Raw genomic sequence first — 13,767 nt, 5'->3', positions numbered from 1 at the left:
CAAAAATTACCTTTTAAGACTGTCCAACTGTGAATTATAATTTTAAATAAATAAAGTATATAAATATTAAGAATATTAAATACCTATGTGTATATATGTATTTTATTTCAATTTAGGCATATAATATACCTAAAAGCACCTAAATTATTTAATTTTGAAGTTTGAACTCTTGACAAAAACGCATCCATAGAAAAAGTTCAGTGTACAACACGAGAGAAAATGACATATTTCTCTCTCGCTTGATTTGCTGCACTCGCCTCGTGCCTCGGCTCGTGCCAACAAACTTCTGCGCTCGTGAGAAATATGTCTTTTTTCTCTCTTGTTGTACAATATACTATATAACCCATTTTGCTACTTCGAAACAACATAGACTAGAGTTAATTTATAAACAGGTATAGTTTCAAAAATTATAGAAAAAAACAAAAAAAAACACAAAAAAAAAATAAAAAAAACAAAAACCAAAGATCTCCTATGAAATTGAAGCCTTTGGAGACAAAACCTTGCCGACCCTGTCCCTTAAGCCACGAACCGCCACTGCTGTGTCGAATATTACAGTTTACTGTCTATCTTCAGGTCTCCGGTAAGTTCAACTCAAAATAATGCCGGTTCAAGGAAAAAAGTAAAAGTAAAAAAGTAAGTGTTTTCCTTTAACCGTTAACATTTTGAGTTGAACTGACCGGAGATCTGAAGATGGACAGTAAATTGTAGTGTCACAAAACCGATCGTTTCTTAGGCTGAATAAAACAAATTGATGTATTCAGGAGAAAATAAATTGTCGGTTTAGAAAAAGAATAACAGTCGTATCCCGAAAACGAAGCATTTGCGGACATACATTTAAATATATAGAAAACAGCCATTATTTTTCTATTCAGAATCATCTCCTGAAGTTTGTCGCACTTATTTACTAACACCCTGTATACTATAAAGAATTGTTTTCAGTAGGTATATTACGTCAATTGACTAATCAATTCTTCTACACATTTTTTACTCATGTTGCATCCTTGTATTTCGGAATTTTTTATAATGTTCTAACGTTTATGAAGAAACATTATAATTGCTTCAGAAAAACTTTTGCATTATTTTCAAGTAAACTAACATTGGAAATTATTCATAAACCAAAAGTCCGTTTTCAGTTTCTGGAATCACATATTCTCTTAAAGAGTCATATCAGAAATACTGTAGTTATTTGTCACACGAAATTATGTCATTTATTTCGCATAAGATCAGTATTTCTCTTACTTTACAATTGACGTTTTTATCTCGGATAATCTTAACAAATACTATCACAATTACTAGATATACAGGGTGGGGCATTAGTGTGACAAAGTCCAATTACTCGTTTGTCGTAAGAGATACGAAAAAAAGTTATTTAGATAAAAGTTGGGGCATAGATAGGACCATAATTTAAAAATATTTTCAAATATACAGGGCCACTCGTATTGACAGGGTGACACAGACTTATGTTTTTTTTTAAATGGAACACCCTGTATATTTTTACATTTTTGGATTCTCCTCGATGCCTTCTTTCAAAAAATATCGGGTTTTGTAATAATATACGAGGTAGTTTAAAAGATACTTACATTGTTTGTTAATTTCGTAGCAACATTCACAACCTGTAGAATTGTAGTGATTTGACATCAAAATTTCTATTTATATTCAAACGATAATATACTCTACTATTGTTAAAAATGATTAATATAGTGAAACGTTTAATTTTAATGTACAGGGTTGGTCGAAACTCAGAATGAGTATTTTCGAGTTTTCTTAAATGGAACACCATGTATTTTAGTATTGTAATGAAATGATATTTTATGGTAATTTTTTATTTCTTAAGCATTCCCTATACCTAAGTGCTTTAATTTGTGAGTTATTCGTGATTCTTTAGGCCAAACATTAATTGCAACACAAATTACGTGTAATTTTATTAGGTGGCTGTGAAAATATTCAATCAAAAATAATTTTTCGAAAAAAATACATATTAATCTAGACTGATCCTTAATTTATTAATATTGGATGAGATATCAAAATACCTACGTAGTTAAGATTGCTGGTGCGTAAAATATTAATAAAAACATACAATATTCTACCTAGTTGACTATGACACTAAATTTGTTTAAACAATTTACATTATACCATTTTTATGGTTCTAGTTGCTTTGTTACCATTGAAATTGTCAAATTGACGTATATTTAATATCTCCTGTCAATGAAGAGGAAAAATTATATGTTGCTCCACAATATTGATATGATATGCAATTATTATATAAAAGTAAATTTAATTAATTGTATTTTGCTTGTAGTAGTATATTCTAATAATTAATTTTATTTACTACATACAATCGTTTACCTTTTAATAACATAACCTTAATATTACTTTTTCTTCTTATAATTTTTTTGGGCTATGGCCTTGACAATTGTCCAGTAACCAGGACCGATATGAGTGGCCAATATAATTAAAAGTGCGAATAAAGTTGCAGAGCGTAGAAATAGGTGTCGCTTTTCCAAACTTGCACGGGCCCAATAGGCAGTTGCCTATGGCGGCATAAGCAAAAAATGGTACATGTTTGAAGGGCGACTACTAGAGAATTGCCTAGGGCGTCAATTGACCTAAATGCGGCTTTGCACATATGCCAAGTAGCTAATTTCGAAGTGGTAGACAGGCGAGTTTAGTATTAGTAGTAACAATGGTGATTGCTCGTTAGAAATAAAGCGTAGCCTGGCAGTGGTCCGAACCGCAACAACTAAATTAATTAAAATATGGAAAGACCAAACAATAACAAGGAATACTAAGCTCAATTTGGTAAATGCCCTTATTTTTCCCATTGGTACATACGCAGCTGAAACACTGACTCAAAAAAAATTAATAGAAGTAAGGTGGAAGCCTTCGAAATGTGGGTCTACAGAAGAATTCTACGCGTGTCCTGGACAAAATACAGAACCAACCTATCAATTCTGGAAGAGCTTCATATAAAAGACGGGCCATAGACGAAGCAACGAAGCACTAAAAAGCCCAAAACCTAGGAATTTTGTGCAGTAAGATGAATCATCATGCAACTTTTTGCATTAAATTCGAGAGAGTGTCAGGCAATTTTGTGAACTAAATTGATCTCCGGCAAAAAAATTTATGCATGAGAAAATGCCTTTTCAAAGTGTATCTCGAAGAGATGGAAAATGAAAAATTTAGAACTCAGGAAATATTGACGGAAATGAGTTAAATTTTTATATTTGGGGGTTTTGGAGGTCAGTGAACACAAATTTCATGGCGGCGATGGTCTCCGAGGTACCTGGTGCCCAGGGTGGAGCTCGTCGCCTGGGACGATCAAATAATTCGCGGGACGATTGAATAATTCGCGAAATGAAGATTGGATCGAAAAACTGAAAAATACGCGTTTAATGTTTTTTAAAAATCTATCGAATGACACTAAAGACGATCCCCCACTCCATCCCCTAATGCTGGGGTAAAAGTAACTTTAAAATCTTAAACGGAAACGCCCATTTGTTATTACATATTTGGATTGCTTACGTAAAAATAAGCAACTTTTATTGGAGAAAGTTTTTGGAATTGTGGATAGATGGCGTTATAATCGTAAAGAACGATTTATCGGTATATCATAGGTAAATAGGGATGTTCACTAATTTTTAAATATAGTTAAATTCAATAGATAATAAGGTATATAAAAACGTAGCAATCATAAAACTGTTTAAAAATGTATATTTTTTTAAGATAAATGAGTTCATAATGTTGATTTTCTTGGAGGCTAGAAAAACGGCTCCCTGCAGCGAGGCTACGGCCTGTGACGTCAATAGTTGTAACGGCTGTGATCGAGGGCTAGCTGTGTATACTTATTTACGAAGTGTATTTGAATGTGTGCAGTTCGTTACGTATTTAATTAGTAAAAAATGAAGCCAAATAAATGGTGTTTTGTTCCTGGGTGTGTAAATACATCGAAAAACAATTCTGACAAGATTTTTATTACCGTTCCAACCAATTTAAACACAGAAAAAGAAATGGTTTGTTGCAGCTAGAAGGAACATCAAGGAAGTGTCAATAAAAACCAAGTTTTTCTGTTGTGAAGATCACTTTATTGTAAGTTATGGATCTTTTTCTAAATAAAAAGTTTTTAAATTACTCATTTTTACCCAATATGTTTTAGATTTAAGTTAGCTTGGTTATAAACTAAATTATAAAAATGCTTAATACAGTCATATTTTGAACTTCTCTAAATATCTGTTACCATTTCTCTGTTATCATTTCAAAGAAATGGTTTAGCTTGGCATAGCAATAAATCTTTTTTAAAAAATGAAAAAGTACCTAGTTTATGACCTCTGAATTTGTCGGGACCCTAAAAAGACTGGTGTCCATAACATAACATAGTAATAAAATATTGATTACTTGACAGACCCTATAAACTAGACATCAGTTAACTTTGCAGTGAATTGTACATAAACAGTTTTTGGATTCACTGAAAAATATATTAAATGGTAATTATTTTATTGCAACGTATTCTTATTGGGACCGTGCAAGTTCGGCAAAGCGACCCCTATTTCTACGCTCTGTACTATTATTCGCACTTTTAATTATATTGGCCAATTATATTAGTCCTGGTTACTGGATAATTGTCAAGGCCATAGTCCAAAAAAATAATAAGAAGAAAAAATAAGATTCAGGTTATGTTATGAAAACATCAACAATTGTATGTAGTAAATAAAATTAGTTATTAAAATGCAGTACTGCAAGCAAAATACAATTAATTAAATTTACCTTTATATAATAATTGCATATCATATCAATATTGTGGAGCAATATATAATTTTTCTGCTTCATTGACAGAAGGTATGAAATATACGTCAATTTGACAATTTCAATTGACAATATGAATTATTTAAGATAGTTGCAATATTTCTCCGCGACTCGCGCACGATCGTTTCTCGTTTCCCTTTCCAAGTACTTGCACACCGCGAATACCTAAGCGAATAAATTTATTAAGGGGGTAGGCGCAAAATCTTGGTCAAATACTATTTAATTAATTTTTTTCGAATGCTGAGAAAACTAATAAATATTTTTGAAAAATTTAAACGCAGAATGAAAGACTACATTATTACTAAGGGTCAAAAGTCCGTATCAGTTCCTCTAATCGTTCTTCGTATCGTGAATCAGTTCCTCTAATCTACTTATTTTATTAGTTGGATTATCTAAATTGGTTATATTTTATCATTAAAATATGGTCATATTGTCTTTCAACCAATTATGGCATATATCACATTTTTATTAAAATCCTAAGTACCACCTGCTCTAAACATTGTAGCAAACACAGGCTAAACACAGTTGCTCAAAATGACAGTATAGTTTACCTCCGAGGTCCAGATTCGGAACCAATAAAACTTCTACAGTCGGTAGATTATGCGAATCGGCTTTTTGAAAACCTTCTTCCATTTTATTTGCTTATTTGTATCACACAAACTATGTCCTTACAATGGCGCGCGCTGGGGTATGCGACTAGTGACGTCAAGCCAATAGAGAAGCGTTCTCGAAATTTAAAATAATGCTAGATTTCTAATCAAGATTTTTTATAGACAGACTTTTTTGATTCTTTTGAAATTTTAGACAGTTATTCCTAGGGTGTTTCTTAATCGCTTTACATGTTTGAAATGACTTTTTAATTTTTTGTGAACATCCCTATTATAGAAACGGTCTAATATCTTGAGAAATACACTTCCAAATTTTTAAATATGATATTTTAAATATTGACTAAAAAATACATAATTTAATATTTTTCAAGAACCTATCGAACAACATCAAACACGACTCTCCACTCCACCCCCTGGAGGTGGGGTGGGGGTTAACTTTAAAATCTTAAATGGGAATCCCCATGTTTTATTGCAGATTTGGATTCCTCATGAAAAAATAAGTAATTATTATTCGAAACAGTTTTTAGAATTGTTAATAGATGGCGCTAATAAATAGTGTTTTTCCGATTATTCTATCCATAATTCGAAAAAATGTCTCGAATAAAAGTTGCTTATTTTTACGTAAGGAATCCAAATCTACAATGAAAATGGGGGCTCCTATTTAAGATTTTAAAGTTACACCCCACCCCACCTCCAGGGGATGGAGTGAAGGGTTGTGTTTTATGTTATTCGATAGGTTCTTAAAATATTTAAAAGACGTATTTTTGGTTTTTTATTTGGAAGTGTATTTCTCGAGGTATTAGACTGTTTCTATAATTTACGTATAGTATCACGAAAAAATCGTTTTTTCCGATTATAGCGCGATCTATCCATAATTATTCTAAAAAAATGTCTCGAATAAGAGTTGCTTACTTTTACGTAAGCAATCCAAATCTGCAATAACAAATGGGGTTTCTCTTTAGGATTTTAAAGTTACCCCCACCCCACCTCCAGGGAATGGAGTGGGGTGGTAGTGTTTAGTGTCATCATATAGATTTTTGAAAAATATTGAACACGTATTTTTCAATTTTTCGATCCAATCTTCATTTCGCGAATTATTCGATGGTCCCGCGAATTATTCGGTCGTCCCAGGCGACGAGTTCCACCCTGGGCACCAGGTACCTCGGAGACCATCGCCACCATGAAATTCGTGTTCAGTGACCTTCAAAACCCTCAAGTATAAAAATTGAACTCATTTCCGACAGTATTTCCTGAGACCTAAATTTTTTGGTACATTCCATGTCAAATCACTCAGGCAAAAAATTTTGGATCTCCGATTTGTCTGAAAATTGGTATATAGCTTCTGCGGGACGTAAAACTGGTAAAACTAAGATATTTAAGGTCAAAAAATCTTCTTCTTTTTTTCTCAAAATATTATTTTATGCGATTTTACAGTGATTTGGTGTTTATTTCAACAAATTTGCATTTTCTGTCGTAAAGTATCAATGAAAAACATAATATTTTAATAGAAAGGACTCAAAAATGTCATTATATGGCATTATAACAAGTTATTTTGAATCAAAACAAGTTTTTGATCAAATTTTATAGTGTAAAAAACGTTAAAATACATTTTTTTACATTTTCCTCCATTCCCAAAATACATCACCATCGATTTGGCTGAAAATTTGCCCACAGATAGCCAAAAGATAGGACTTTAAGTGGTTAGAAGGATTTGAATTATATTACAATACCAAAAAAGTTACATGCAGTAATATCAGACTCAAAAGTATATATTAGTCCAGTCGGGATAGCATTTGACCTTGAATGCCGAGCTGCCCAAAATTTTATTTTTCTGATCTCTAGGGGAGTCAATAGTAGCCTAAATTTAAAATCACGAATGAATTTCTCCGTTACGTTAGCCGCCATCTTGATTTTAAAGGAGAACCTGTTTTGCTCAATATCTCCGCCATTTTTAACTTTTCGACAAAAATGGTAGTAACTGAAATTGTTCCAAACAAATCGTTTTTACAATTATTACAATTTCTTTTTAACAATTTTTGTCGTGAGGTCGATATTTTCGAGTTAATTGTACTTAGAGTAGACGCCTATATTTTTGACTATAATATTGCATGTAACTTTTTTGGTATTGTAATATAATTCAAATCCTTCTCACCACTTAAAGTCCTATGCTTTGTCTATCTGTGGGCAAATTTTCAGCCAAATCGATTATGATGTATTTTGGGAATGGAGAAAAATGTAAAAAACGGTATTTTAACGTTTTCTACACTATAAAATTTGATCAAAAGCTTGTTTTGAATCAAAGTAACTTGTTATAATGCCATATAATGACATTTTTGAGTCCCTTCTATCAAAATATTATGTTTTTCATTGATACTTTACGATAGAAAATCCAAATTTGTATAAATAAACACCAAATCACTGTAAAATCGCATAAAATAACATTTTAAGAAAAACAGAAGAAGATTTATTTGACCTTAAATATCTTATTTTTACGTCCCGTAGAAGCTATATACCAATTTTCAGACAAATCGGAGGTCCAAAATTTTTTTTTGCTCCAAAATTGAGTGATTTGAAATGGAATGGACCCTTTTTATTTTCCGTCTCTTCGAGATGCACTTTAAAGATGCTTTTTCTCATGCATAAAATTTTTTGCCGGAGATTAATTTAGTTCACAAAATTGCCTGACACTCTCACGAATCGAATGCAAAAAGTTGCATGACGATTCATCTTACTGCAAAAAATTCCTAGGTTTAATGCTTCGTTGCCTCGTCTACCATTAAAAGAAGTAAACCGAGCATACCTAAATTACTTCGGACACATAGTGAGAAAAACGTGGACAATGGAACTATTGGTAGCAGAAGAATATGTTGAAGGCCGAAGGCCAAGAGGAAGATGTCCAATTTTATGGACAGACCAAATGAAGACTGTGGTGGGAAAATCCTTATATAGGGGTATACGGGGCGGAATGGACCGGCGGGGCAGAATGAGATTTGTATTTTCTGACGTGTGTATTATGCTGCCACCTACGATGTTTGGTAGTAAGCTACGCTTCGATGAGTAGTTCTGTAACTGGTAGTCGCCATTGTTCACTGCGAAGCGGTGGTGGTATTTATAACGTATTTGTGAATTTCAGTTGTTTTGTTGCACTTTCTGTCAATTTTAGATTTGAAGGTAAGTGACTAAATTTTTCTTATTGCTTATTCAGCATTACTTACTATTGAAATAGACATTTTAGCTTGCTGTAAACCCCCATAGTTCTTTAAAATATTGCTGTATAACCTCACAAAACTTTGAAATTCAAAATAACGAACTGCGGGGCAGAACGGTACGGGGCAGAATGAGACGTGTCTCATTCCGCCCCGCTTTATCTTTTGTTGCTTAAGCAAAAAAACTACCTTCAAGTTTTCTTGTTACAGATGGTGCGAAACTGCTAGAAAAACAGAGAAACAAAGTTGGCCTGTGGATTCTATGGAACAGGCAATATCCGCAGTAATTGACGGTAATATAAGTTTAGACAAAGCCTCGTCTCAATTTGGTGTACCAAAATCAACATTGGCTAGATATGTGAAGAAAAAGCGGAATAGTCCGGAATTTCGCATTTACAAACAGTCAGGAAAATTTACGTTTATTTTCAATGAACAGCAGGAGTTAGAACTTGTTAATTACGTTTAAGACATGGAAAAAATATTGTTTGGATTATCCATGAAAGATTTACGTAGGCTAGCGTATCAGTTAGCACACCGCAATGGAATCGTTCATAGTTTTAACCAAATTAATCAAACAGCAGGGCAAGACTGGATTAATGGCTTTTTGAAGAGACATCCCGATTTAAGTTTAAGAAAACCTGAGGCAACCTCTGGAGCTCGTGCGATGGGCTTTAATCGGGCAGGTAGCTGTAGCACAATTCCAATCTCTTCTAAAAGAATGCATTGATAAATATAAACTGACTTCTGATCGTATTTTCAATTGTGATGAGACCGGCATTAGCGTGAATCCAAAAGGACATTCTAAAATCTTAGCAAGGAAGGGCAAACGGCAGGTAGGCACGCTAACATCATCTGAGAGAGGTGAAACTGTGACTGTGGAGTTGTATTTTTCCGCTAGTGGATCTTACATGGCCCCGATGTTAATTTTCCCCAGGAAACGAACGCAGCAAGAGTTTGAGTTGGGTTTGCCACCTGGAGGTTGGGCAGAAGTCTCTGACTCCAATGTGCAAATTAAAAATTATGTTAAGCGTAATATTAATAAAGTTATTTCCCACTAATTATACTTTTTTTCCATGCTTTTCTTATGACTGTATTCATTAAAACCTATTAAAAAATTAAATCCCGTTCTGCCCCGCATACGGGGCGGAATGGGAAAAGTGAACTACTTTTTGTATCAAGTAAAATTGTCAACTATCTTGATTTTTTCTAAAGTTTTATTCTATTTATTGTTTTTTAGAATAATTGATTCATTAATTTCTGCAGTTTGTTTTCATTTTCAATAAAAACTGGTTGACTAGTCAAGGCATCAAAATTAGACGTGCCATTCCGCCCCGTGTTCCCCTACATGAAGCCATCCATCTGGCACAGGATCGGATCCATTGGAGACAGCAAACTGTGCTTCTTTTCATGAGCATTTTTCAGTGCGTCACAAATGATAGAAAAAAAGGTAAGTCCGTGATAATATACATTTATAACTTTATTCTAACATGACTTTTAGTTAAATCTGAGAGTTGTCACATTTTATTTGCAATTTGGTATAAAAACAAATTAATTGAGTTTATTGCATTTATTATAAAATGGTATTTTCTTTGATTTGTATAGGGTTATAAATTGTACAGATTATATTCGTAGATATATTATATATTTCGTAAATAATTTTTTTCTTTAATTATAGCGCCATCTATCGACAACTAGAATAAATGTTATAAATGTCTGTAATCACAGACGTGCCTTTTTTTCTGTCACATACAATTTAATGCGTTAGAAAGAAATCGAAAAACTGTGACGCACTGAATGTCTATGAGAAAAAGAATAGCAATATTTATAGTCTAAGAGCTAGTGAACCCTCCAACTAACGGTCGTCCTGTAAGGCTATACATTTTTCTAGTGATAATTCATAGCACACCAAGGCTAAAAACCATGACCTGGCAGGCCTCAGTGGTGCACATGTATCTACCAGGTGAATCGAAAAGTGCAAATTTAGGGGGTAAAATAAACTTTCTCCTGTAAGGTTTAAATTTAAGTATGTGTTTGAGTAAGTCATTCAGAAGAAATGTGTACAATGACAGGCGATTCTGAAGAGCATAAGACCTTGCCAGGCGAGGGGAAAAATTAGGGGTTTTTCCTAAAATTATTCTTTTTGCATCGAACAAATTTTTTTTAGGTTTTTTGAACCATTCCAAACAGAAAACGTCTTTAGTGATTTTTCTCTTAAGTTAATAGTTTTTGTTATATAAGCGATTGAAAATTTTGAAAATTGCGTAATCGGCCATTTTTAACCCTAAATCGGACATTTATCTAAAAATTTCAATGTTGCCAAGATACGTAGATATTCTTTAAACATTGATTGATGAAATCCCGAAGAGTTTTTTGCAATAAAATATCGAAAACCCCTTTGTTTTTTTAATTGCTAATCAAGCAGGTGCGACACTGTAGTATAAGTGAGGACGTTTGAGTTTGCATAAATTCATTATCTCGAGAATGGGCAAATTTCAAGAGAAATCCTTAGACAGGTCGATTTTTATTTTTAAATTAGGACTTTTTGGCATATATATAATACTAGTGACGTCATCCATCTGAGCGTGATGACGTAATCGATGATTTTTTTAAATGAGAGTAGGGGTTGTGTGATAGCTCATTTGAAAGGTTATTGAATTTTCCATTCACTAATATAAACATTAACATAATTATTTATACAGGGTGTACAAAAAATTTTTTTTTATTAAATAACTTTGATTAAATTTGACAAATAGAAGAAAAATTTTTTTGTACACCCTGTATAAATAATTATGTTAATCAAAAGTGAATAACCATTTAACTTTTGATTTACATTTACTCTGTGTGGAGTATGAAGGGAACCATTCTCGTTGGAACTTTACCGCGCTGAGCAGATGGGACGTGAATTGTAAATTGTAAAATTCCCTCATCTTCCTTAGTCTCAGCATACGTATGGCTTGCAAATTGTAGAAGCCTCGGAGGTGTAACCAGAGAAGGTTCCCATTGTTTTCATTCTGGTGGGGTGTAGAATAGCATTGTGTTGTTTTATATGCCATTGGAGTGAAAATTTAGAATTATGTTAATGTTCATATTACTGAATAGAGAATTAAATAACCTTTCAAATGAGCTATCACACAACCCCTACTCTTATTTAAAGAAATCATCGATTACGTCATCACGCCCAGATGGATGACGTCACTAGTATTATATATATGCCAAAAAGTCCTAATTTAAAAATAAAAATCGACCTGTCTGAGGATTTCTCTTGAAATTTGCCCATTCTCGAGATAATGAATTTATGCAAACTCAAGCGTCCTCACTTATACTACAGTGTCGCACACGCTTGATTAGCAATTAAAAAAACAAAGGGGTTTTCGATATTTTATTGCAAAAATCTCTTCGGGATTGCATCAATCAATGTTTAAAGAATATCTACGTACCTTGGAAACATTGAAATTTTTAGATAAATGTCCGATTTAGGGTTAAAAATGGCCAATTTCTCAATTTTCAAAATTTTCAATCGCTCATATAACAAAAACTATTAACTTAAGAGAAAAATCACTAAAGACGTTTTCTGTTTGAAATGATTCAAAAAATCTAAAAAAAATTGTTCGATGCAAAAAGAATAATTTTAGGAAAAACCCATAATCTTTCCCCTCGCCTGGCAAGGTCTTATGCTCTTCAGAATCGACTGTCATTGTACACATTTCTTCTAAATGACTTACTCAAACACATACTTAAATTTAAACCTTAAAGGAGAAAGTTTATTTTACCCCCTAAATTTGCACTTTTCGATTCACCTGGTAGATACACGTGCAGGGCTGATGCCTGCCAGGTCATGGTTTTTAGCCTTGGTGTGCTATGAATTATCACTATACAAATTTCTAGCCTTACAGGACGACCGTTAGTCGGAGGGTTCACTAGCTCTTAGACTATTAGAGTGTTACCTCGCCCTGATAAGGGCTCAAGAAATGAGGAGGGAACCTTAACCTTTAATTATGTTCGTATTCTTTTTAATTTCAATACCACACGCATTTATTTGAATGTTGCTTCAAATTCTTATGTACATATTTACTTCTCCAAATCAATTTTTGATTTAGAACTATTGTACTGTAAGATTAAACTAATATTTATATTGCAGACTTAAATGGTTGTTTCAACTATCAGATAATTATTATCCATCAATTTATATAGGAAATTCATCACTTACTACAACTCAAAAAGTACAAATGATAGAAGGAAGAATAGAGGAGTCCCTTAGAATAATGAAAAGCCTAAATATTAGGAAAAATATAATCATCTACGTTTGGTATAAATATCAAGATACAAATAAATTCCTAACCAAGGTAAGTTTATGTTATGATATCATGACCATAGAAATATGTTTCATGACTTAATAAATAATCAGTGCTTTGCTAATTTCGATGAGAAGAGCATTCGAAACGAATTTGGCAGAAATAGCAGCCCAGCTTTTGAAAGTAGTATAGAACTAAGTGACCAACGGAATAAGTAGTGCCCCATTTGTCAATCAACAGCTTCAGGTGAGTGAACGGGCAACTAATTGTCGAGGTTGAGAAATCGACCTCAATAGCAACCAACATGTAACGACTACATTAAAGATCTACAAGATATCTCCAGTATAATCATCATAACATGACAAAATGTAAACAAAACCTTACTGATCATGGTAATCGAATCCGACAAAAAAGTGACAAGGGTTTTCGGGTCGTCAACCAGCGAAAATATTGTCTGACGTTATTAACCAAATAATGAAAACTAATACCAGAATTAATGAGGATCTAACAACCAGTGAACAGAAAAAAACGTGCAAGAACAATATTAGACTCAGCAAATAATATTCTAGGACTTAAAAACCATCAGCACGCAATGATTGGTTCGATGCTGAGTGTGAAGACGTTATCTAAAAAAAAACTATGCATATAAAGTTATGCAGCAAAGAAGATCGGGAAGAACAACAAAAGTATAAAGACCTGAGGAGAGAAGAATACTTGCACTATGGAATAAAGCGATTTTTTAAAATTGGATATTGAAAGAAATTAAGACGTTAAAAAGGCAACACTAAAATAAAAAATTCTAGGTACTCCGAATAATGCAAGAAAGAAATTTAAATCAAGGCTAAAAATATGTAAAAGATG

General features: G+C 33.0%; 1 protein-coding gene across 1 annotated transcript in view; it reads left to right on the top strand.

Annotated features, from left to right (window-relative positions):
- Positions 1-13,767, top strand: part of LOC114329413 (hyaluronidase-like) — a 55,331-nt gene that overhangs the window by 26,201 nt on the left and 15,363 nt on the right. The window contains exon 3 of the mRNA XM_028278502.2: positions 12,753-12,957. Within this exon, the coding sequence (XP_028134303.2) occupies positions 12,753-12,957 (205 nt within the window). The remainder of the gene's footprint in view (positions 1-12,752; positions 12,958-13,767) is intronic.

This window comes from Diabrotica virgifera, chromosome 7 (assembly GCF_917563875.1).
Source record: "Diabrotica virgifera virgifera chromosome 7, PGI_DIABVI_V3a".
NCBI classification, from domain to species: Eukaryota; Metazoa; Arthropoda; class Insecta; order Coleoptera; family Chrysomelidae; genus Diabrotica; species Diabrotica virgifera.
The sequence above is the reverse complement of the archived record's forward strand: the minus strand, read 5'-3'. Positions and strand labels throughout refer to the sequence as shown.